Source organism: Paramisgurnus dabryanus, chromosome 3 (assembly GCF_030506205.2).
Source record: "Paramisgurnus dabryanus chromosome 3, PD_genome_1.1, whole genome shotgun sequence".
Classification (NCBI taxonomy): Eukaryota; Metazoa; Chordata; class Actinopteri; order Cypriniformes; family Cobitidae; genus Paramisgurnus; species Paramisgurnus dabryanus.
Genome location: NC_133339.1, coordinates 28,118,932 through 28,144,221, shown reverse-complemented (window position 1 = coordinate 28,144,221; position 25,290 = coordinate 28,118,932). Strand labels below are relative to the sequence as shown.

At 39.1% G+C, this 25,290-nt stretch overlaps 2 protein-coding genes across 2 annotated transcripts; one reads left to right on the top strand and one right to left on the bottom strand.

Annotated features, from left to right (window-relative positions):
- Positions 1-218: 218 nt before the first annotated feature.
- mylpfa (myosin light chain, phosphorylatable, fast skeletal muscle a) lies at positions 219-4,298 on the top strand. Its single transcript, XM_065274200.2, has 7 exons — positions 219-373; positions 1,107-1,202; positions 2,677-2,752; positions 2,840-2,944; positions 3,040-3,118; positions 3,218-3,266; positions 3,356-4,298. The coding sequence occupies exons 1-7, from the start codon at positions 371-373 to the stop codon at positions 3,455-3,457; spliced, it is 510 nt and encodes a 169-aa protein (XP_065130272.1). The 5' UTR covers positions 219-370; the 3' UTR covers positions 3,458-4,298.
- Positions 3,693-23,309, bottom strand: tbc1d10b (TBC1 domain family, member 10b). Its single transcript, XM_065277226.2, has 10 exons — positions 22,863-23,309; positions 19,342-20,273; positions 15,819-15,918; positions 15,418-15,525; positions 14,058-14,164; positions 9,857-9,971; positions 9,607-9,672; positions 9,331-9,520; positions 8,907-9,061; positions 3,693-8,811 (listed from the first exon to the last, which is right to left on the bottom strand). The coding sequence occupies exons 2-10, from the start codon at positions 20,250-20,252 to the stop codon at positions 7,936-7,938; spliced, it is 2,628 nt and encodes an 875-aa protein (XP_065133298.1). The 5' UTR covers positions 20,253-20,273; positions 22,863-23,309; the 3' UTR covers positions 3,693-7,935.
- Positions 23,310-25,290: the final 1,981 nt, after the last annotated feature.

Sequence of the window (25,290 nt, the reverse complement as noted above, 5' to 3'; positions counted from 1 at the left end):
TATCCAAAGACCAAACAGTCCCTTACGTTTCCATGTCCTTATTAGTCTACATGAGATGGGCAGACTGCAACCACATCTCAAAATATCAAATTCATCCCATTCCAAGACTCGCATAGCTATTTCGGAGCAACTGTAAGACGATAGCGCATCCCACCCTCTGTTCCTTTCCCCCTGCCTCATCTAACTCTTCACCCCCCTTTCATAGTTTCCCCTCTCTCCATCTTCTGTTTCCCAAACCACACTTAAGGTTGTATCTATATTTAGCAAAAGGCCTTCAGTAGTATATAAGCCCCCTTGGAACAGGTCACTATGCGGCATCACACCATCTTCGCTTCTTGAGCTTCTTAGACTTCACGTATACCGTCTTAACATGGTGAGTAACTTGTAGCTTAGCTTTTACCTGGCCAGTGGAAACAACACCTATGTGGACATAGGAACAAAGAAGACAATGGCAAATACCTAAAGCTAACATTGTCAGCAGGTTTACATGGAAAGCTTTGAAGCAGCATCTACTTCTTGGATACTACTGTGGACCTACAATACTTAAAACAAGACAAAATTAAATGGGCAATGTTTTGTCTTTTGGGTTTCTGGAATCAAGAAGCTAGGATTTAGACTTAATTTTTTGGTTTTATGCCCCCATAACATAGAATTTCTTTTTAAATATTTGGATGCAATTGAACAATTTTTAAATATTAGTTTTTAATTTGAAATAAATTATGAGTGGATAGGAATCATACGTTAATGCATAGAAACATTTAATTTCGCTGATAACCTAATGCTAGCTAACACCTTATCAGATACTACATGAAGTTTAACATATGGATATCACTATAATCTTTAACAGATTATTATAATTAAACAAACCGTAAAATTACTGATCACACATTCGATATAAAAAAATTTCATTCATGGATAATTGTTTTGGGTTTCATCTGAACTGATATGTAAGACTTAAATGGGGTCAGAATGTCTTAATGGACAAAGTTGCTAATCCTGTATTAAACAGTAATAATACACACTGGTATATATATATATGCATTCAAGAGTGCTTAATGTTACTGTATATATAATTGCTAAGACATGCTATATTTTTGCATATTTAGGCACCCAAGAAGGCCAAGAGGAGGGCAGGAGGAGGAGAGGGTTCCTCCAATGTTTTCTCCATGTTTGAGCAGAGCCAAATTCAGGAGTACAAGGAGGTATATTTTTTCACACCACAATTCTTTATTAACCTGTCGATTGCATTGGTAGTATATGCCAATACTATTTCTATTGTGGATTATTAAATCACTGTTTATTTGGATTATTAATCATAATCGAATCTACTGACTGGCAGATTTGATCAATGTGTGATATTATTGTAAACAAAAACTACCACTGTGAATTATGTCACAAAGGCTGCTTTTGAACCTGACTTTTAATATGCATTTAATTGGTAACACTTTAAAATAAGGTTGTATTTGTTAATATCAGTAAATGCATTTTTGTTAATGTTAGTAAATGCAATACAGTTATTGATGTTATTCATCCATGTTACCAGTTACAACTTTTGATTTTAAAAATGTATTTGTAACTGCTGAAACAACCATGAACTAAGATTAATGAATGCATTGTTCATTGTTAGGTCAACTAATGCATTAACTAATGTTAACAAATACAACCATACTGTAAAGTGTTACCATTTAATTAAATCTAGTTGAAAAGGCTCTATCACAGATAACCTCCCACAAAGGGGGAGTCAAACAGTATCTATATTAAGCTTTGTTTAATAGCCAGTAATAAAGTACAGCCAACAGCTGAGATGAGTCAACAGACCGACTTACTCTAGTCTTTATCTGGTCTGCTAATATGGACAGAAATGTCACAGCATTTCTCTCCTTTGACCTCCCATTTGTCAAGCGCTGCTCCTGTTCCTTCTGCTCTGACCCCAATGGGACAGCAGCTGACACCTACAGAGCATGCCTGACAAAGAGAGAGAGAGAGAGAGAATATGAGTGGACCATATCTGTAGTGTGGATTGGAAAGACAAATGCATTTATCTTGACTAAAAGGAGAGGCAGAGTAAAAGAAAAAAAAGATTAAATGAACAGATATATTATTAATACATATTCAGACACTTGGTTGCATTAAACGAGCAGATCAAGAAAATGCAAGAATAATGTACACGAGAGGTCTTTAAATGCAGTCTTTGTTTATGGTCCTTGGTTTATCATGATTAACATTTTTACCATTAACACTATAGGGTGCAAATGTGCGTGTGAACGCTGACAGGGTGAAGTGAGATGACACTGGAATTTGATGTTAAATCAGTTTGGTGTGTAATTGAGCTAAGTAAGGATATGAAATCGTTGGTTACCTTAACACTAAGCTGTGCTGTCATCTCAAGTGCCACTTCAGGAATGTCTGACAGTACAGTTGCCATTGATTTAACACATCTCACAGATGGAAAGATGGATCAGCGAGGGTCTGCGTGGGGGTCGGGTGGAACTTCGCAGCTGTTGCAATACATTCAAGCTGTGTGTTGGGGGGTCTTGAGTTACATGAGACTAAGAAAGGAGATTTTACTAGTGCCAGTGCTAGCAACAAAATGCACAAATCAAATTACTTAGTCTATTTTTATCACCACAAACAATTTAGTAAAATATTGGCATTAAATGTTTTGTCTTTTTGCAGGCTTTCACAATCATTGACCAGAACAGAGACGGTATCATCAGCAAAGACGACCTTAGGGACGTGTTGGCCTCAATGGGTGAGTTTTCTTCCAGTTTTGTCTCAATTTGAAAAAAAATTATCATGAACCGTGATTGCTCACTTGTGTGTTGTTCGTCCTCTGTAGGCCAGCTGAATGTGAAGAATGAGGAGTTGGAGGCCATGATCAAGGAGGCCAGCGGCCCAATCAACTTCACCGTTTTCCTCACCATGTTCGGAGAGAAGCTGAAGGGTATGCAAAAGCACTTAGATTTTTTTATAGATTTATTGTTGTATTCAGCCCTTAGCATGCATGATGTAACTTTTGTCTCTGATTGTGTCTAAAAGGTGCTGACCCCGAGGACGTCATCGTGTCTGCCTTCAAGGTGCTCGACCCCGAGGGCACTGGCACCATCAAGAAGCAATTGTGAGTCTATATGCTTTGATTCTTTATGCCCCCCCCCCCCCGAAAAAAAAAAGAGAAAAAAATCTTCTCTGACTGTCTACCCATCTCTCTGTCTTTCAGCCTTGAGGAGCTTCTGACCACTCAGTGCGACAGGTTCTCAGCAGAGGAGGTGAGATCTAACGTTACTCTTAAATATATTTCTGGATTGTCACTTTTTAATATTTGCTAAATATAACTTGTTAATTTCTCCACATTTAGATGAAGAATCTGTGGGCCGCCTTCCCCCCAGATGTGGCTGGCAATGTTGACTACAAGAACATCTGCTACGTCATCACACACGGAGAGGAGAAAGAGGAGTAAAAGACGATCAGGAAAATGAAGAGATGAAAGTGCATCCCTCGCTGCTTTACTCTCCCAATCTGTTCTTTGTCCTCCTTCTCTCACTTTGTGTTTCTTCCTCTTCTTCCTTTCCATCATCTTTGTTGCTCTCAAGCACTTACGCTCTCTATCTCTCCCAATTTTGCTCTCATTCAAAAACAAAGACTTGTCTCGCTGAGAATCATTTGGGAGGGTGGAGAAGTTCATGACCACAGAGTCTGTCAGTGGGGACATGGTATTGTTATCAATAAAATGATCTTTATCGTTTCAACATCCATTTCTCTCACATACTCTCTTTCTCTCTCTATTTCTCACTCATTTTTACTTTTTTATTACTTCCAATGACCACGTGGTATTGTCAAAAGCATGCATTCAAGTTGCAAAAAGGCGCCTTCCTGCTTTTGGCTGAAACAGCTGTCTAACAAGATCTGGAAGTGTTTTGTAAGCCCTGGGAAACGAGCATTGACATGATCTCACTCTACAATAGAGGAGCCCATCATCAGTCTTGTTTCTTTCCCCGCTGGTTGACTAACGGTGAGAAAATGAGAAAGTAAGGTTTGTACTGAGAGATCTTGGTCTCCTAAAAGTGATGCCAAGTTAATGTGGAGGGAGTTAGAGAGGCAGACCATCCAAGGAAGAGAGGAAAGCGGGGACTGAAAGAAAACATATCCTCTTCAACTCCCCCTTTCCCCTCCATTCCACTATTGCTCTGTCCATGTCTTTTTTTAATTTAACCACTTTGCTTCCTGCATATGGGCCTGCTTTGCTCTGTCAGAAACTCTTCTGTAACCAATAAAAAGACACAAACTGTGAATAAAACATCTATCTTTTGTACTGCTGTGTCTATGCGTGATGAAAGAGACTTTCTATCTGTCCCTGCTGTAATTCACAGAGACAGAAAAGTAAAATGAGGAAGAATGCAATAAAGTATGTGAACAGCGCTGCCTAATGGACAATGTTAGTAATTAAACAAAAGCACAGCTGCTATGAATAAAAGTGGTGTCATGATTGTAAATTAAAATATACTATATAAATTACAAACTCAGCTCGAAATTAGCATGAAAACGTAACACTGAAAAAGTAAATCTGCGTGTTTCACACGTTAAATGTTTGCTGCTACATACCTTGTCCTCTAAACAAACATCTTGTACGAAGAGCTTTATACATTTTCTGATCATTATCTTGCAAGAAACTTAAAAAGAATCTTAAAAGAAACTATTAAGAATGTTTAATAATTAAAAGTCAATCATTCATCCTCTCATAAAGCAAGTACCTCACCTCAGAAATTCGCGCCTTTTGCTGATGACGGAGTTCCGGTGCGCGCGCATCCTTAGGTAGACATAACAGAAATAAAAGGAAACGACCCCTTAAACTAGAAATATTTCGGTTTCACATTAATCATTAATCCTAAAACCAAAATAAAATGTATTGAATAACTACAAAAAGGAATATTTTCGATGAAAACACAACAGGGGGATTTTAATATATTATGATTTATTATTCATCACATCTGTCATCAAATTAATTATTAAATACACTGTGTGAACTTCCTCTTCTGCATTTATCCTCCTCATATGAATTTGTCCTTTTCAACAGTAGCCTAAATGGTTTTATGTAAACTTAAAACAACTTCAAGACAAGTTACAGGATGAGAGTTCACTGAAACATAAAAAAAATAATAATAAAAATGAGTTTTACAGAAATCCTACAATGGGCCATACTTTCCAATGCAGAAATCTGTAATACAATTCAACTACTGTACCCTACAGCTTGTCCCAGGTGTCGTCATAAACCAATGCTGGATGACCTTGCATTAATTCTTGGTGATCACAAACCATGTTAAGTCCCTGTTGTACTTTTGGCCAAACGGTGTCCTGAAAGTATCAACCTAGTGGTTAAAACCTAAAGCAATTCTTCATGATAGCACACCTGAGTTGTTACCGGCCATGGACATCGCAATCCACCTTACCTTTAGGAGTGATGGCCAAAGTGAAAGTAGTTTTATTGTGCAGACAATTAATAACACGAAGTTTGCATAGACCTATATTGTTTGCTTTCCATTTGAACAGTAGTGCCATTAGAGGAAGCAGTGACCGGTGAGGTCAGTAAGGACACCACTGATCGTTGAGGAGGACCTGCTGTTGAGATCAAACAACACAACAAGGCCAGACTAACACGGTCAATAAACACAGGAGACACCATTAAAACACTGACAGAGTATTTGGCTACCATATTGCAAAGGAAGTCCCTCTTCACCAGGACTTGGTTAAGCGATATCCCATATTTCAGGTTTTGAGAATAGTCAACAAGTGTATAGATCGAGTAGACGTCCTTAAATTACAAGAAGAACCAAAGAATGGTCCAATAATTTGGTGAGTAAATCAGAAGTCATAATACATAAAAAGTCAGTAGGATAAGGTGGAGCTAGTCCTCAGTTTACGTCAGATTAGGAGTAACACTGTTCAGGTGAAGGTTACAATTTTGTAATACAGAAATGCCTAGCGAATAATTTAGTTAGCATGTCTAGACCGTTGTTTCCTCTTTGGAATAATTTCCCCCTTTAATAGGTTTGGAATATGATTTAAAAATGAAGAAAATAATTATGAGTACTATGAAATCATCACTATCATCTCCCACAACGCAAATACTGTATTAACACTAAACAAGTTTGTTATGTTAAAAGGTCAACAATAAATAACGATTGGCTTTGTTCTCCAAGATGTTGGGAAAATGTGCAAAAATAATTTTCAGCACTTAAAAACAAAAATAAATCCTGTGAGATTAAATACAAATTCTTGATAAAAGCTCTCATTCGGAAAGTTCACTGCCATTCCAGTCTAGCAGGCCTTTGTATACATGCATAAAAAAATAAAATAAAAAATCGAAACCAACTAAAGAATAATATTAAGTGTAATAGATATTATATAGTTTTATCTAATTAAATTAATAGAGTTTGTACATCAAAATGTTACAGCCTGAAGCCAAGGGCTTCAAAGGTTAATGCTACACTGCTGCACCAAACCTTCCAATCCAAAACGGTGCAGAATCAGGTAAACTGGACTAAAGAGTCCTACATTACATTAACTGATTAAGATTAATAGTGAAAATCAACAGAGCTCAGTGCAAAATGTGATAAAATACTGAAATCTACATCCATATTAATATCAAGATGAAAACATCAAACCACACAGATATTTGAAGTAATCTGTACACCTATTTAACCTTTACCGCAGTGTACATAACTTAGTCGAAAAACAAGATCGTCAGCAAAAGTGGAGTGTCAATAAAACACATTTTTGATGAGACCTAAATACAGACTGCGATCAGTCCTGCAAATTTCGAGTAGAAATAGGTACGCTTTGTCAACGGTTAAATTTTTTTAAACACCTATGTTAATTTAGCCATTTAATATGGTCAACTCACACAGAGACATAAAAATGGTTCAAAGAAAGTGATGGGAGTTTAAAAGAGAAACACATCCAATTCAGATATTGTTTAATGTACTTCTCCCTCCCAGTTCTCAATAAATCTGTTCGACTTTATGCGCCGGCGCAAGGACTGACGTGATGACATTCAAGCAGTCCAACAACGATTCGAGAGCAGACAGCTGTGCGTGATTTCTCAAATGGCTCTCGCGGTACTTTGATGCCATCTGCATTGTCGTTCTTGTGGCATTGCATGAAGTCAAACATACCCATTATTTAATGAATTTGTTCCCCCGACTGTTCCACGCCCTCTAATGGCCACTTCCTAGAACTACTTCTGCCATTTTACGCTTGTTTAAGAGAGAACAACGAACTTTATGAGACCCGTCCGCAACACAAGACTGCGATACAGTTCATTACCATGCCAAGGCGAAGACGTACAATAACACACAAACATATACTAACAAACAACAATACAATGAATAAATAGCTCCTCCACAACACTCAGATTACAGTTATTACTGGCATGAAGTTCAAAACCCCACATTTCTCTGTGCACTCATATTCTGTTCGTGACACCTTTTAGATGATCTACAGAAGGGATTACAAGACTGAATGGCATAGGTGAGCCCTTTACATATGGCGCTAGAGGTCTATGTACACCATGGCACCCAGCACAACTGACTACTCATTATACTGTTCCTGTTGATCTCATCCATCAGATATCGACATTCAAAAAACTTCAGTTGAATAATATTAAATTTTGCCTGTTTTGTAGGTCAGCACTGGGCTCTTAACGCACTTTCAAGAACAAGAGATGATGAGTGGTGGAGCATGTGGGGCAGGATCCAGTTATCCTCATGAAATGAGAACTTGAGATGAAATGGACATTACAGGAGATTGTTCATTTTTCCTCTCTGTCTCTCCTTCTCTTTTATTCTCTCTCTTTCTCTCTCTCATTTCACCATTCTGCAGCCGATTTGTGTCCGTATCCTCATTCCCAATCCTCCTGCTCTTCTTCTTGCAGGTAAGGAATCAGGCCAAATCTTTCGCTGCAGCGGCTCCATTCTTCTCCTCTGACTCTCCTCCTCCTTTATCTTTTTTCTTTCCACCCTTCTCCTTTTTCTTCTCCTTCTCTGCTTTCTCCTTCTCTTTCCTCAGCCTCTCCTTCTCCAGCCTCTCCTTTTCCTTCTTCTCTCGTGCTTTTTGTTTCTCCTCTTCCTTCTCCCTCTTCTTGTCCTCCTTGCTTTTCTTTTTCTTCTTTCCGTCCTCCTCTGCTGCTCCCGCCGTTGTTGGTTTTACGGTTTCGGGGCATGGCGGTAATGGGGCGTTATTTGCAGTAGGAGATGGAAGGGTGGGGGTGATGTGTTCAGAAACCACTTTAGGTGTCGGCTGGAGTGTTTGCGCACTGGAGACGTGTGCGGTCGGAGCCAGTACCGTAGTAGCGGAAGATGTTGTAGCTAAAGGACTGGGCTCACGCAGCACCTGTGCTCGCACCCCAGCTCCTGCATTATAGGGAGGAGATATGGGAGGCTTCGAGTGGGTCGTCGCAGATGAGGATTGTGTTGTCACTATAGAAATGCCGCCCCCTAGAGGTTGCAGTGGAAAAGCATCACGTTCTTTCTTAGTCTGAGAATAAAATGGTGCCTTGGACTTTCTCAGACCAGTAAGGGATAAGAGGCTTGCGGAGGCACGCAGAGGGCCGGGAGCGGGGATATGACTGGCCAGGAAGGAAAGGCTGCCACCGGAGCTGATCGCAGCGGCCCGTTGCTTCTGCTCAAAGATGGCCCGAGTGCCATGTAAACGACGGCCCGGTTGGTGAGTCAACGTGCCACGGGATTCCCGCCACTTCCGCACCTGAATAGTGCACTCTCTCTCTATTAGAGCCTCGGTCACGGGTAAAGCGATGATCTAAAATGATAGAGTAAAGAGGATAATTATAAGCCTACCCCACAACTAGTGTCTTCCTTTATAAGCCCTGTTTCTGAGTGTGTTTGTTTGCGCACCTCTTGCACCACAAATTCCTCCCTGATACTTTCAGGGGGAATGTTCCTCAGTCGCTCCATGGTCTCGTACATGCCTTGCAGCTCACGAAGCTTATCCACAGATCCCAGCATTTGCTTGAGTAGCATCAAACCCACACGAAACACGATCTTCACCCCTAAGTATACAATTGGCTGCTTAAACATCAGCGAAATACACACAATGCACAAGTACAAAAATGTCACACATTCACATTATGCACATTGTCAGAACTTAAAAGCTCTTATGGTCATCATTAAGTTCTGTAGTTAATTAATTTTTAGTGAACGATCAGTTGATAAAATAATACAAATTATTTCATGTAGCACAAACAAAGCACTTTTATCTCCTATAGGTGAAAACATAATCACATGTGCTTTCATGTTCCTATGTGCGTACAAGACTGACCTTCACAAAAAAACATGTCCCAGACACGCAAGACGCAGGACCAAGGCAGCGTACGAGAGAAGATACACATAAACCACTCTGTCATGTAAAGGATGGGGTCGATCTTAAATTTCTTCAGGTGGCGGTAAGCCATTGGACACACTCTCCTTAGCAGAGAGAAAAATATCTCTCCATCCAGCTGGATAGCTTCCTGTGGGACACAATATATGATGTAAAAGTTTAGAAACACATTATTATGTCTATTATTTCAGGATCTTATTAAGTTTGTGTACTCACCAACCCAGCACTGTAGTACCCTGGTAAGTATTTCTCACAGATTTGAACGAGACACCAGAAAGCTTGCTGGAAGAAAATGGTAGTGCAGACGGATATCCATTATAAACAAGCTTAAGGAAGCATAGTTTTATATATTGTAATATTTTTCTCGAAAAAAGTTTTTTCTTTATTCTTTTCCTGTAGAAGAAAAAATGCAGTCTATAAAAGCAACAAACACAACTGTTGAGCTTTATTAGAAATCCTGTCTTACCTCAGCAGGCATGTGCATGAGAAGCACTGCTGCCACAGGGGCCTGAGCCTGACAGTAGCCTTCATCCGGCCGGTATATGGTGTAGGCCTTCAGTATACGGTACAGGTCCTGCTGGCTAAACACACCCACACCAATAGTTTAGAATAGGGTGGATGAAGTTGGTTGATAATAATTTAGCTATGTCTGCTACCATGATGACAATTATGGTTTGCTTTTCACTTACATAACAAGTACTTGGCCTAATGTATTTAAACACCTCTATAAATTCATATGAAATCTTAACATAACCAAATATATGGCATTTTAGAGCATTACGCATTTTCAATTTTGCTGCATCAGTCTGGGTAAGGTCACCTGTTCCAGCATGACAATGCCTTTGTAAAGATTTTACAGACAGGGTCACAATTAGTGGTCGACCGATATGGGTTTTTTGATGGCCAATGCTGATATGAAGAAAGCAATGTGGCCAATTGATTGATATTTTAAATGAATACTTATAGAAACTTATAGATTTTTTGTAGCACTTTGACCTTCGGTGCAGTAATATTGACGGAAGTTTGAGTGAGAGTGCTGCAAACTAGTAGACTGGGTGCCATCCAATCTTAGCCCCGCCCACAACATTTTAAGGGCGGGAAGATCGGTCTGGGGTTTCTCCGTTGAGGAGCTTCTATGCTAGACCCAAAGCTGGTCGAACCAATCAAATTGTCAGGGCGGGCTTTATACGATGATGGACAGATGATCAACAGTAATGTAATCAACCACGTCACCAAAGAGCGCGTGTGTTGAATCTGTTTACAACAAAATAGGCTGCCGCTGTAGAATTCAGATGTGTGGATTCTGACATTGAGTCTGTTCTAAAAGATATCGACAGAGCATTGATTTTAAAAGAGGAACAGAGAAACTTGATCAAGGCATTTGTTGATCGGAAAGATGTTTTTGCCGTCCTTCCTACGCGATTCGTCAAACGTTTTATTTATCAGCTAGCTCCGATGGTCGCTATGAAGACGGGACATGAAAACCCTATTGTCATTGTTGTTTCTCCTTTGGTCGCACTTATGGAGGACCAAGTTAAAGAAGCAACTGAAATGGGTATCACGGCGATGCAACTCTGTGTGCACGACTAGGTGGATATAATTAGCGGTTGTTCTTTTCGTAAACCCGGAATCGTGGCTGCTGAATAAGAAGTGAAGGGACATGCTAGGCTCCAATATTTTTTTAAGCCAACGTAATGGGTATCGTCGTGGATGAAGTTCACCAAATGGACAAATGGTAAGAGATAGTCTTACTATATGACTTAGTAAATACTTAATGTTGTGATATAAATGAAATGTTTTAAACATAGAAGGTGTTGATGTACGTTCGCTGACTCCGACTTAGTATAATCACAATGTTAGTGTCATTGTAGCGAAATAACTAGCAGTTCAGTCAGGCTGCAAAAGACGCCATTTCAACATACGTCACACACTCCGTTGCTCTGATTGGTCGTAGGTCTATCCAATTGAGTGCAGGAGGCATTTTTCGGTTGAGACACGCCTCATAATCATAGCCCAATGGAGCGGTATCAGACTCAAATTCTGACTAGAATTGAGTATGACAACATCAGGCTAGCAAACTAGTGCTCTTCTGCCATACTTACTCGTGTAACTACTCATGTAACAGTCTTTAAATAGGGAAAACATCGAAGTGTTTGGTGGCTTATAAATTCAACACACTGTACAAAGATTAAGTGCACGCATTGAAAAAAAGATAGTTATGCATTAGTCTAAGAACATAGTAATAGTTTTCCTTTGAGTGAAGTTTGCTTACTTTATGTTACACTTTAATGTTGGGAGACAACTCCCACCTTACACCTGTAAACCAATCACCCACTGTATGCAGATTAGTTACAGCCCCTATGTTCACAACACCTAATCAGTACCAAAGTCCTATTATTATTACAATGCTTTGTTCTCTCTAGATATTTAGAGAAAGTTTGTAAAGTGTTCGGGGGATATTTCTATATTTATAATGAACCCCTTGATGTTGTGTCTTACTCTGAATGATTAAATACAAGTAAATTGATGTATCCTTTGTTATCGCAAATCTACGACCAGGATTAAGTAGGCGTATTGTCTGCCTATCATTGTATTAATTTGGTCTGACAGACCGCTTGATTCTAACCACAAGGGTTAAGTTTGGCACATCGTCTGGCTTTTCAGTTCACACGGTCTGATGAACCACTTACTCTTCAATTGATAGAGTTAGGTTTGGCGTATTGTCTGCTTTTTCAGTTCACACGGTCTGACGAACCACTGTTAATTTTAACTTCAAGGTTAAGCATTGGTAGCCTGGTATAACCAGACTTTCGTACATTCATTTCATTTGTACAGAGAGTCTGGCCAGGCTCCATTGGAAAGCTTTACTTCCGTTAAGGAGGGTCCAATGTTGAAGTTTAAAACTATTGGATCTGCCCAGATTCACTCAGGATCTGCAAAAGCCAATCGCTAACGTGCTAACGTGTGGTCGTGACTTATATCAGGCACCGCAAACCGTCCGGAAACAACAAGTCAGAATAATCGGACAAACAAAAGTTAGCAAACCTGGTTCTTGCTCCGGCTTTAACTTCTGTATATTCGGCAGTTTTGCAACAACGGACCGAATAGCTTTTCTCACGTCTTTCTCCGCTGCCATTACTGAACTACAACTCAAACTGACGCACGACCTCAACGTCATCGTTCTTAGCCACCCCCATCTGTTCGCTGATTGGTCCTGCAGATTTTTGCAGGAGAAAACGAAACTCTATAGAGCCATCCCAGACTACTGCTGAAGCAAATGAAAAATAAGCGGAAGCACGTAGGAGGGCAGAGCATGGCTAAAGCATTGGCACATCGACTGCCTCTAATTATTTGTTCTGACGAACCAGTTAACTCTACCTACCAGGGGTAAATCTTGGCATATCGACCCCCATTAATTATGAGGTCTGATGAACCTCTTAACTCTTAATTAGTTGCATGGTCGAGTTTTTGATCGAGATTCTAAGCGACAATTGAGATTGAGAACGAGTCAATACAATAATGAGTTAAGATAGAAAGATTAAACATCTATACAAATTACACAAATATCCATTTGATTCATTGGTAAGCGCCGGAAAAGACTGAACGCACAGGATCCTACACCATGCCGGTTGGTTTCCGCCATTGGGCGAATGGATGGATTTTTCCCTTACACGCAGTCAGAGGTTGTTTCACTTTCTTAAAGTTAAAAATATATTATTAGACCAAAAAAGATTTGTGTCTATTCTTCCGTTTTGTCTTTGTAAAAACAATACTAAAACACGACAAATGCACAGTCCAAGTTATATATTTGCTTAGACAGATCCATGTAGCTTCGAAACAGAACGATGTTTTGTCCTCCTCTCTCTCACACACACACACACACACACACACACAGCTCTCTTGCTGGGAATCAAGTGACACTGGTTTTTGAGTGTGGTGGAAACAGGGCACATACCCGAGGAAGTGCCGGTCGTGGGATTTGTCACTGTTCATGAGATCAATTTGTTTCAGTTTTCTTTTGCCAGTTGTAATTACCGCTGGGCTGCGGATGTGACACCTCACAGAACTGTTTGAGTGATACTTTGTTGCTTGCCGGACTCGGAGTGTTACACACAACAAAATGTCATGTTAAGTAGGGAGTGATGAATAGTTATCTCACCGTCTTTTAGACGCTGACTGTGTGTTCAGCTGTGTGTTCGACTTTGTGCATCGCCACATGAGCCGGCCGGCGGGTAGCACAGGGCTTCAGCGGGAGTAATTTAAAAGCATATGAAGCAGTTTGCTCTCGGGTTGCTCTCGCTTTGGTGTTGTGTGTCGACCTGTGTGTGGGTCGCTGCAAGGGCTTGAGTGTATTTATTTTGGAACACAATGCTTATGCACTGATGTGACCCAACCGGAGAATCTATCGGCCAATAGGAAAGATTTAACGACAGAGGCTGATAATAAAAAAAGGCAAAATATTGCATTATATCAGTTTTCCTCTAGTCACAATTTGTCTGACATACACATACTCCAGAATCCATTGAACGCTTTTGGGAAAGACACCTGCACAATCTCCTGACATCAGAACTTCCTTTAGTTTCTCAGGCCTGCCAGATATGTTGTGTGCAACATGCCAAATAAAACATCATTCCTTCCATAAAAAAAATATATTCAGCTGTATTTACCCATGTCCTCCCCGAGCTGCAAACATCTCATGGAATGGGAACTGCCTGTGCAAGTCCTTTTCTATGATGTCCAGCCACTTAGGGTCTCCCTGCTCTTTCTCCAGCTCCTGTTAGACAAACAGAGGACAGAGGAGAAGCGTAAGTGCTCTTTTATATGGAAATTAGGGCTGGGTTTCGATTCAAATTTTAAGGATCGATTCGATCCCAATTCTCAAGATCTTGAATCGATTATCATAATTCGATTTGATTCGATCCGATCTTTGAGATTTAGATGAGTGTTTTTGAAAAAAGCATTTTTTCCAGCTGTTACCTGAATTGCAGGACTATTATGGAACATATTGATACGATTTGCATTTCTGGAGTTTTCAAAACAACCGCTTGCTTAACGTTACTGACCGCCATGTTCATTGTTTTAATGTCCTTCCACCTCATGCGCATGCGTGAATTTAATCTAGGGTTGCTGCGGTGACAGAATTTTCCCACCGGTGGGCTTATAAATGCACATGCAGACGTGCGCATTTTACTTTCACTTTTGAATTACGCAAATGCAGCGCTTGCTTAAGCTGCGTTAAATCACGTATGAATTTGCATGCAATGCGAGTCCAACAGCTGGTTTAATTAAGTGCTTGAGTCAATGTGCGCAGGTAATTCTCACAGAACCCAAGCAGAGCAACCGGCTATTTCTCCATAAAGCGCTGCTTAAATGATGGGTTTATTATTTTTCTTGATGATAAACACAACAACAAAACGATCTCGCTTGTATTAAAAATCATATATGTTTATTATAACAAAAACGAATAACCACGCGGCTTCTGCCGTCGTCTGGTCAGTCAGCCTGCTTCGCACACTGACAGAAATAAATGAAATCTGACACCTGCTGCTCTGTGATGTGATGCGCGTTCAGCTCCGCTGAATTCAGGTAGCAGACACATTCAGTTCTTAGTGTTGCTCTCTCTAACGAAACTAAATGATTTAATTACAAGAGAATATCAAAACGACGGTGAAAGACGGTGTCGCGGTGGGCAAGTGATCTATGACGCGGCAAGTTTAAGTGATTAATTATTAAATCGATCCTCTGAGTTATGGATCGATCTTTAGAAAATAATATGAAAATCGATTCAGAATCGGTGAATCGATTTTTTTTTTCAACACAGCCCTAATGGAAATGTACATGTTTTTTCCAACAATGTCTTTACTTGGAGAAAGTGTGCACAGACCACCTGATTCAAAATGACTTCTAGAGTTCTTCAGGAAAGGGTGTTTATAGGGCAAAAGTAAAAAGCATTTTCATATAATCTGAAAAGAAGATGATTTACAGCAATGACTGGTGGTACAGGTGTTGTATCTAACCTGACCGTACCTCAAACTTCCCGGGATTTGTGTCAAGAAGTTCCTGGCTGTTTGACAGCAGTTGCCAGGCTTTAGCTCTGAGTGAAGAGGGGATACCTTTTCTGCAGCGTAGTTTCACCTATGTGAAAAAACGCTTTAGATGACCAAAATAAATGTCATATTTAATTTCTATTCACACGAAAACAAGGCTGTGAGACACAAAAATGCAGTACATTAAAAATAAACTTATATATATTAAGTAGACTGCTCAGGTGACAAACTACACCTTTGCACAGCTTTTATCGTGAACAAAAAATTTTAAAACAGCTTTGATGTGTGAGCTATAACATTTACTGTAAAGCATTTAAAATGCACTGTACTTCCATCCCTCAATATATTTAAAGGAAGATGTTTAGTGATACTCTAGAAAACCTTTTGAAAGCGTCGAGATATCCACTTATCCCAGTTTCTGAACATGTCCAGCCATTTCATTTCTCTCTGCCTCGCCACAGCCACCTGAATCTCCAGCTCACTATAAAGAGAAGAGGATTCACAGAAATCAGGACACATACCATATGTACAAGCACACATCCAGGCCACAAATCATGTGAAGCTTCCAACAAACGGCCTGAGAGGTTTTATATTGGATCTGGCAGAAAAGACGCCTACAGTGTTTTTATTTTAAATGCCCAAATATCAAATGCTGGATGTACGATTGTCAAGGAAGAATTATGTCTACAGAGTAAACAACCACAGCATTGTTCAGTAATAGTGATACCAGTGGCTGACACCTGAGATGAAAACGAAAACTCTCTCTGTTGTTACTGTATCTGTGCTGCCTGATCAGTGTCAAATGAAGAGAGGATACAGGAACACGTATGCAAATAATAACTGCTTTTGCATTTCCATTTAGCAAAGCTAGTGGTGCATACATATTGCATCCCTATGTCGATACCAATATTCAATTTCTTAGAATGAAATATACCGATTTGCTTTATACTCCTTGTTTCAAAATAAAAAAATGTGAAATCCTAGAAGTCCAGAGCTGTACAATCTAATGTCATTGTCAACCAATTCAATATAATAACACAGTATTGTAAGTTCTGGTGCATTTTTCTGTCCCTTTTGATTGTCAGATATTGCTTTTATCTGCCAATGCTTGGGTGCATCCCTAATAATACGCTGCAAAGACACAGCATAGTCTCAAAAAAAGACCAATTGCTATCTATGCATGCTATCTATTTATTACAGTCAGGGATGCACCGATACCACTTTTTTGGAATACGAGTACGAGTACTTGCATTTCAGTACTTGCCGATACAGAGTACTTAATAAAAAAAACATGATTTAAATTGACAGGTAACAGCTTTAATCATATAATTTAACAAAAAAACAAAGGACTAGTTTTCCAGTTTGTTGTAAACTCTGCCTCTTTGGACAACACAAGAGGCATTAACCCCTTACACGCCGCTCAAACATAGACATTTCTCAGACTGTGGTATCGATCCCAGGTATCGGGGGACTTTTAACGAGTACTTTAGAAAATGTGGTATCGAGGCCGACACCCGATACCAGTATCGGTATCGGTGCATCCCTAATTACAGTAAATATGATATGTTAATTTCAATCTTTAACATGGCCTTACTCAGTAAGAATTAAAGATATCAAGGTTATATTTTCACAGAATATTCTTATATAGGATTATTTTGTGAAGAAAACACTAAATCACAAAAATTACTTTAGCTGGGTTTTCGCAGGCAGGGTCACATATATCTAAACAAACTCTGGATCATAAGACTATTAAGGAGAGGATTTAATATTTTAATCATATTTGGCTTTAACAGACTTAACTGGACTCATCTGCAGCCTTTGTTTCTGTCTGACTCTTAATTCAGATTTCCTGAACATCACTGACGGACTAAATCTGAGAGACATCACGCTGACCAGATGAGAAAGTCTTATTTAGGACTGACCAACATTGCCACTTTATAAAAAGCTAAAGAGCATGTGGATTAATACATTAATGTTGAATAGAAATAATAAAGAAAAACTCGGCAAACATAAAGGACAGTGTTTGTGCCCATTTTAAGAAAATTTGTCAGTACTAGAGATAAGGCAGACGCAGTCGAGGGGAATAGAGACAAAAAGTGAGACAGTCAGTACATTCTGACTCAGACGAGCCCTCTTTGCACAATCTGAGTCACTCACCACACAGGGAGATAAAAGACACAGAGAGAGAAACGCTGCAGAGGGGCCAAACAGATTCAGTTATACACTGATGGATGGGCGAGTATGGCATTAGAGATAAGTTCCTCATTGTGCTTTCAGTTGTAGGCGTAAATTATTCTGATCCTAGCACACTTCACATAGGGTGCGGTCTCATAGAGGATACAGATATGTTGTTTGATTTTGTATTGTGTATTAAATCATTCATTATACAAATGCTTTCTTTGATTTACCACTGTACCAAACTATGCACTGAGCCAAACAAAACATCGGAATGTAAGAATAATGAAATATATATTTGATATTAAAATATTTGAGCTAAATATAAACAATTAATCATTTTCCCATTACATGAATGTTACCATTTTAATTTTGCGTGATTCAACTGCACATTTTTTGTTTTTGTTTCACAAGTATAGACCTTTTTACAGCCCATGTGATCAAATAGCCTGCATGCGCATCCTGGCACAGAAGTGGTGTTGTTCCCCATTAGTTCTAATGTGTGAGTTTATCAAAATGGTTTCCCAGCATCAAAATGTCTGGTTGTTGCGTTTGGTTGCACTAATATACGTATATATGTATCTGGCCACTTTATATTTGGCCATCTGCTAACGTCTTCTATGCTTCACTGCTGATTCTTGCCGTACTTCCGTGGCCAATATGCGCGTGCATACGTTGCAACGTCGTCATTGGCCCCGTACACACTGCATATTAATTCGGTTGTCACTTCACCTTTTAATGCTTAATCCTGTTCTGTACACAAAAAGTTCATTAATTTACGGGACTGACAACCGCATTCTACAACCGAATTAACTCCCGCAAAATGCAGGTAGTGACAACCGCATTAAAAGAAACTCTTCACAGTGTGTACATAACCGAACTAAAAAACTAGTTGTTAATCAAGTGTTTAAACATGCATCATAAACAGGACAGGTCTCTCTTCTGAAAAAATAAATGCTTAGAAGGGGAAAAAGTCTTCTGTATGCGCGGTTCAGAAAATGACAGAGGCACAAGCGTTTGCTGACTAGTGTTGCCAGATCTTGCACTTAAAAAACAGCGAACAAGAAAAATCCAATAATAAACCGAAATAAATCTAAATGCTTTACATCAAAGATCAAAATATTGGGACCAGCACCTTCACACTTCATTAACACCAAAAACCTGATCGATTCATGAGCCAAAAGCCATAAACGGTTAAGCGCCAAAGCAGTATTTACGTACAAAAAAGACGAGGACCTGGCAACACTGCAAGACCACGCAGTAAAATACACAAAGCTAAGACGGAGGTTTATTGCAAAACACAATGCTGTTATTATTTTGGTCAAAGCTGTGAGTGACAAGCACGTGAGACGGCAGAACGTTGCTATGGTTATCTCTGTGTCAATCATCACATTTTCGGGAGTGAGTCTTGTTCCGTACAGACATGAAATTAACATTTAGAGGATTCACTCCTGCATTTTAATGCGGTTGTCACTCCCGAAAGTTTGCAGTGTGTACGAGACCATTGTGTACAAACAGTTAAAAAAAGGGTTTTTGTAAAAATAACGTTTTAAAAACAAACATGGTAATAATGGAACTGGAGAAAATCTTCATAACATCAAAGGAAAAAGGTTGTAAAAAGCTCACATTTTTTAATGTTGAACGTTGTTGCTCTCATATGCAACCATTCAAAGAAAACATTTCTCTCATTCACTTCATTAAGTTTATCATCTCTCTTTACTACACTTACCTTGCATCACTGTATTGCGATCCTCCCAGGAACCCATATTTATCAGTACGTCGCACAGGGCCGTTGATCTCTGAATCTGACCCCATTGAGCTTCCATCCTCACCGAGCCCTGACAGAGACTCCATTGTGCCAGACATCAGACTGGCTGACTCCAGGTAGCTGATTGAGTCTGGGGCCGGTCGAGAGTATGAGTAGGGTGGAACCAGGGACTCACCTGACTCCTGGACCTGTACAATTGGAGGCTCCGCCCGGGAGGGAGAGCAGGGAGGCTCAGGAGTCATTTTGCATGTGCTGGGAGTGTTCGGAGTATTGGAGTCCTGGGCAGGCTGGGGATCGGGGAGTGTGTGTGCTTTTGATGCAGGATCTGCTGTTGAGTCTTGTGAAGATTGGGAGGAAGCAGGGTTGCAGGTTGAGAGATGTTCTGAGGAGACAGGCATAGGAGGAGGGGGAAGTTCAAGGGGAATGTCTATGGGGGGAGCAGGATTAGAGATTTTACTGACTTCCACATTGGGGTAGAGATTAGGACTCGGATTAAGTTCCGGGAAAGAAGGCATTTGTTGCTGCTGTTCTGACCCGTGCACTTCTGTGTGGTCAATTCCAGCATTGTCCCCATTAGTCTCTTCATTTGTAGCAGCTAAAACATCTACCTGTGGATCAACAGCACTCTTTGTTGCTGTTAAAGGGGCATCAACATTATTTTGGCCAGACCTTGTCTCCCAAGTTGAACCGTGGGTAGGGGAGTTTTTTCCTTCTGTCTCTACTGTTGGGTTTCCCATTACTGCTCGGTCTCCATATAAAGATGATTTTGGGATGGGAGTTTCTGAGGGGAGCATGTGTGGGCTAGAGGAAGCAGGCACAGTCTGGTCGCCCCTACTCGGGGAAGAGGGGCTAAGGGCGGAGATTTCAGCCATACCTGTGTCTCACTGCAACAGCTGAAAGAAAATCAAGAGAGTTAGTAAAGTCAGAGTCAGTAAAGGTCATTGTAACAAAGTTCAAGAACACAAAAATGATTTTAGCATTTTTCTTTGAAACCACAAGCACATTCCTTCATTCACAGTTAATGACTATAATAAACCAAGTGTTTAAAGGGGACATTTTACAAGACTTCTTAAGCTGTAAAATGAGTATTTAGTGTTCAGAGAGTACATATGTGACGTTTTAGCACAAAATACCATATAGATCATTTATTATTATAGCATGGAAAAATTGACACTTTGTAGATGTGAGCAAAAATGTGCCATTTTGGGTGTGTCCTTTAAAATGCAAATGAGCTGATGAAATGCAAACACTGATCGCCATTATGGTCGTAAAAATCGATTTTGCTTTCAATTATTCACTCTCTCTCTCTCTCTCTCTCTGCAGTAAATGACAGTGCTGTGGTTGGATAGTGAAGATTAAGGGAAGGTATTATCCCCTTCTGACATCACAAGGGGAGCAAAATTTCAATTACCAATTTTTTCACATGTTTGCAGAGAATGGTTTACCAAAACTAAGTAACTGGGTTGATCTTTTTTACATTTTCTATGTTGATGGAAGCACTGGGGACCCAATTATAGCTTAAACATGGAAAAAATCTGATTTTCATGATTTAAATTAGACAAATCCCTTCAGTTGGGAGAAAACAAACAAAAACACAAGCTTACCAAATAAAACCTAACAACATCAAAATTATATCTCAAAATCATAGTTTTAGTTTCATTTGTTTTACCATCAAAATAGCATCCACAGACAAAATCCAAAGCTTTTCTTACAATAACTGCAAGCCAGATATCATTACTATTCAAAATAAATGTTAGAAACTATTTCAAGATGTTAGAATTCATGGATAAAAATATTGTTTTAAAATGGAAAAGGGTGAAAACCTGTTTAAACCCACCTCAGGCTAGAAAGCAGTTCTCATCTAATAAAAATGCAAAATCCTTCTGTGATTTGTAGACACGAGTGCGATTAGGTAAATAGTGTGAATCATTATTAGTCATGTATTATTTACAAAAGACAGGAACACTATTGACACTAGAGCTCTTTGAATAAGGTAATGTTACATAAAACAAAAGAAACATCTACACACACTTAACACTTGCCCCATAGGCATCCATTGTAAATACTGGCACGTTTCGTTTGTTGTTACAGTCTTTGAAATGATTTACTTCCTATTCGTGATAACTGTAATAACTTAATACAGTTTTAATAGTCTTTTACAAGAAGAACAGAACATCTGACATGATGCACTCTGTATCCTTAAGGAGTAATTGACGATTTAATTATTCAAAAATAATGCACACCTAGCTCATTGCTCTGGTGGTTAAGAAATTTGGCAGATCAGGTATTTCTCATCCAATCAGAATAAAGCATTTATCAGCAACATGGTATGTAAAGACTAATAGATTGCCATGCAAGGCTGCAGCCTACTGTATACAGTTCCAGTGTAGGTAAAGTGTAAAGGAACAGATAACCACTATTTCCTCTTAAACAAAGATCTGTTTTGTGAACTTCCGCATGATCTAAATATATATATATATGTGACTTACACAAAGGTAAAAGGGAAGTAGTTCCTTGAGAGAAACACTATAGCTGTGTCCCAAATGCTATAGAGGAGACTATTTGAACGCGATAAGAGACATGTGATGCCCATGATGCTGTCTGGGTAGGCAGGCAGCTCACTAGGATGTGGGTCACAATCAATGTTGGCCCAAAAAGAAAAACAATACTGATGAATCTCATGCATAATGACTATTGCAAATGATCCTTTATGTGTTGATAACCTCAATGCAGAGCTCAACCTTTACTCGACAGGATGCAACGAGGTCGTTGTGGGCTCCACCCATACACATGAACTGCCTGCTCGTTCCGGTTAAGCAAAACTCTTAATGTCATAACTGTAAAGATGGGATGTAAACAAACCACACGTGAACTTTTGTGTGTCAGTTTGCACAATGATGAACATTTATGAAAACGTGTGCTGGCAGTCACGGCGAGGATCAGCACGTGTGATGTGACCGGAAAATAATACTATACCGGATACCGGTAGACCTGCATTTATGAAAGGGCAATATCCACAATAAATCACGATTTTATCGTGGGGTTGCAATTGTATAGCACATACACGAGGCGATACAGTGAGCAGATAGCACTGTTGTTTGTGCCACATGTGTCGCTGGATAACGTTAACTTGGCTTGTGATTGGCAAGTTTAATCAAAAACTGCTAATCATGCTGTCGGCTCTGTCATGCAACAGCCTCTTTACAACTTTGATATGTCTTTATTGTAACAAAAAAATCACGATTCACGTCATAAAACACAACATGTACAGAAACTGGAGGACTTTTTAATTCAATTGTGCTTTTTCGGTTAATGGCCTGCTAACTTGCTAGCTCATCCAGTCAGGCCGTTCAGTTCAACTTCCCGGTTTAAGGCGCAGGGAGACCGTGTTTTTACAGCAATTCTCATCTGTATCATCATAGGTTTACACCGACAGCGGATATCGGCATTGATTTAATCGGATGTTCATCGCCCAAACTCACCAGCAGTTGTGTGGTCCGTCCGTCCGTCCCGGGGGGGCTCCTGTCGGCTCCGGTTACCGTGACCCCCCCGTCGCAGTCGTTGAACGGATGAAAAGTGTGAGCGTAGCAGGTTGCTGTTTAGCCGTTGGGCTGATAAATTTCAATAGTTAAGGCAAAAGTGTGAGGTAGCTCGTGTAGTTAGGGATCTTTCTCTGAAGGGTGGCTTGTTTAAAAGGCTAGCAAAGATGTTAAGGTTAGCTAAACACTGCCGCTGTGCGCCGATCTTCCGCTCATCCAGATCCACATCAGTCTTTGCATTGAGCAGAGATGTGCGTTTTGTTTGAAATAGTCAAAAAAAACTTATCTTAAACGTGTGAATTGGGCTACATCGCTGGAAAAGATAAACACGGCCCTTCTGACATCTCGCCGTGCCCGCATTTCCTACAACCAGCTCTGAGTGACAGCAACGTGCGCGCACCCGATGACGATTGACGTCACGTCGCCCCAGTCAAAACTGGAATACTTGATATGGATTGAATAAAATTTTTAATGATCAAATCAAAGGATTAGTTAAAGGAATTTTTTCAAACAATGAATCTGAGTCTCATAGTGCTAAATGGGAATATTAAAGCAAGATTACTAGCTATAAAAAGATCTAAAACCTTAAAAGTGGTAAAGGCTGATATAGAGGCCAATTTGCTAATTAAAATAAATACCTTAATTAAAAAAGATAATGTCTCTGTTACAGAAATTAGTCAGTTGTTGCTTCAAGAATGCTTCAAGAATGTATAAAACAAATGGTACAATGACTCCTACTATAAAACAAGGGGTAATATCTCTCATTCCCAAACCAGACAAAGATGTAACTATAATTGATAACTGGCGCCCTATCACTCTTCTCAATTTTGATTATAAATTAATCACTTCCATATTTCCCAAGAGATTAAAACAACATTTACATCATATCATTAATGAAACACAAACTGGATTTATGAAAGATCATCATATCAGCTGTAAGACTTGTCTTGGATCTTATTGATTAGAGATTAAATCAATTCTGATGCAGTTATCTTATTCCTCGATTTTTGTAAGGGCTTCGACACTGTAAAGCACCAATTCCTTATAAACTCTTTAGAGGCTTTTGGTTTTCCCTCGAAACTCATAAATATTGTTCAAATGTTGTACGAAGAAATAGATAGTTGTAAAATTCACGTACATAACCTAGGTTTCCTATTCTTCGTGGAATACGTCAAGGTTGCCCTTTGAGTCCCTTTTTATTTTTATTTGTTGTAGAAACATTATCCATAGATATTTTGCATAATAATAACTTTGCTGGTGTCTTTAACAGAGAGATTCGAATCTCACAACTGGCAGATGATACCACTTTTCTTGAAGGATAAAGAGCAAGCTTCTCCAGTCTTATCTACAATCAATGCTTTCTCTAATGTTTCTGGTCTTAAACTTAATTTATGTAAGTGTGAAATTATCTGCTTATTTGATACTGTAGAATCTAAAATTGAAAATATTCCAATTAAAAATGAAGTTAAATACTTGGGAATTCATATAACAAAAAAAATGTAGTAGAAAATTTCTGAATTTTTCTCATCAATTTTGAAAACAAAATATATTTTTAATAATTTTTTTAATAAAGAGAGTTTTCTTATCCAAAACAGAAGGATTATCCAGATTTGTTTACCCTTCCCTGTCTTTGGCTGTAGATAATCACACTTCCAAAAATATAGATAAGGTTTTTCTTGATTTTATTTGGAGCAATAAATCACACAAACTGAAGAAAAATGTTTTAGCAAACAAAAGGAGTGATGGGGGACTTGAAGTCTTACATTTTGAGGATACTAACAATACATTTAAAATTAATTGGCTAAAAAGATGTTTGCTTGGGTCAGATTTATTGTGGTATTTTACCCCGAATAATATAAGAGGTAGAGGTAGGTGGCCTTTCTTTTTTGATGAAATGCAATTACTCCACTGGTAAACTACCTATTAAACTGGCTAGATTCCTTCAACAAGCTTTGTTAGTCAGGAAACTGGTTTACAACTTTTCCCTCCACAAAACTATTTTATGGAATAATTTGGATATCAAAATTAGAAATAGATCAATATTTCTTGATAAATGGTTTAACAAAAACATCATTTCATTTTGTCGCTGATCTATTCAAACCTAATGGTGATCTGTTTTCTTATAAATGCTTTATGAATATCCATCAGTTTCCTGTTCCATTTAAAGAATTTAAATCTGTTATAATTTTCAGATTAGAAAATGATACATAAAATAGTTAATTTTTGTGCAAGGTACGTGCTTAAGCCCCAGTATCCCTTGTTTTACAGGTACTTTTTATTTTAATATAACATCAAGTCTCTTATACACATAGGCCTGTGGCCAGCTGCATAAAACTTTAAGACTAGTCTTAAAAGTTAGTCATGAATTTTT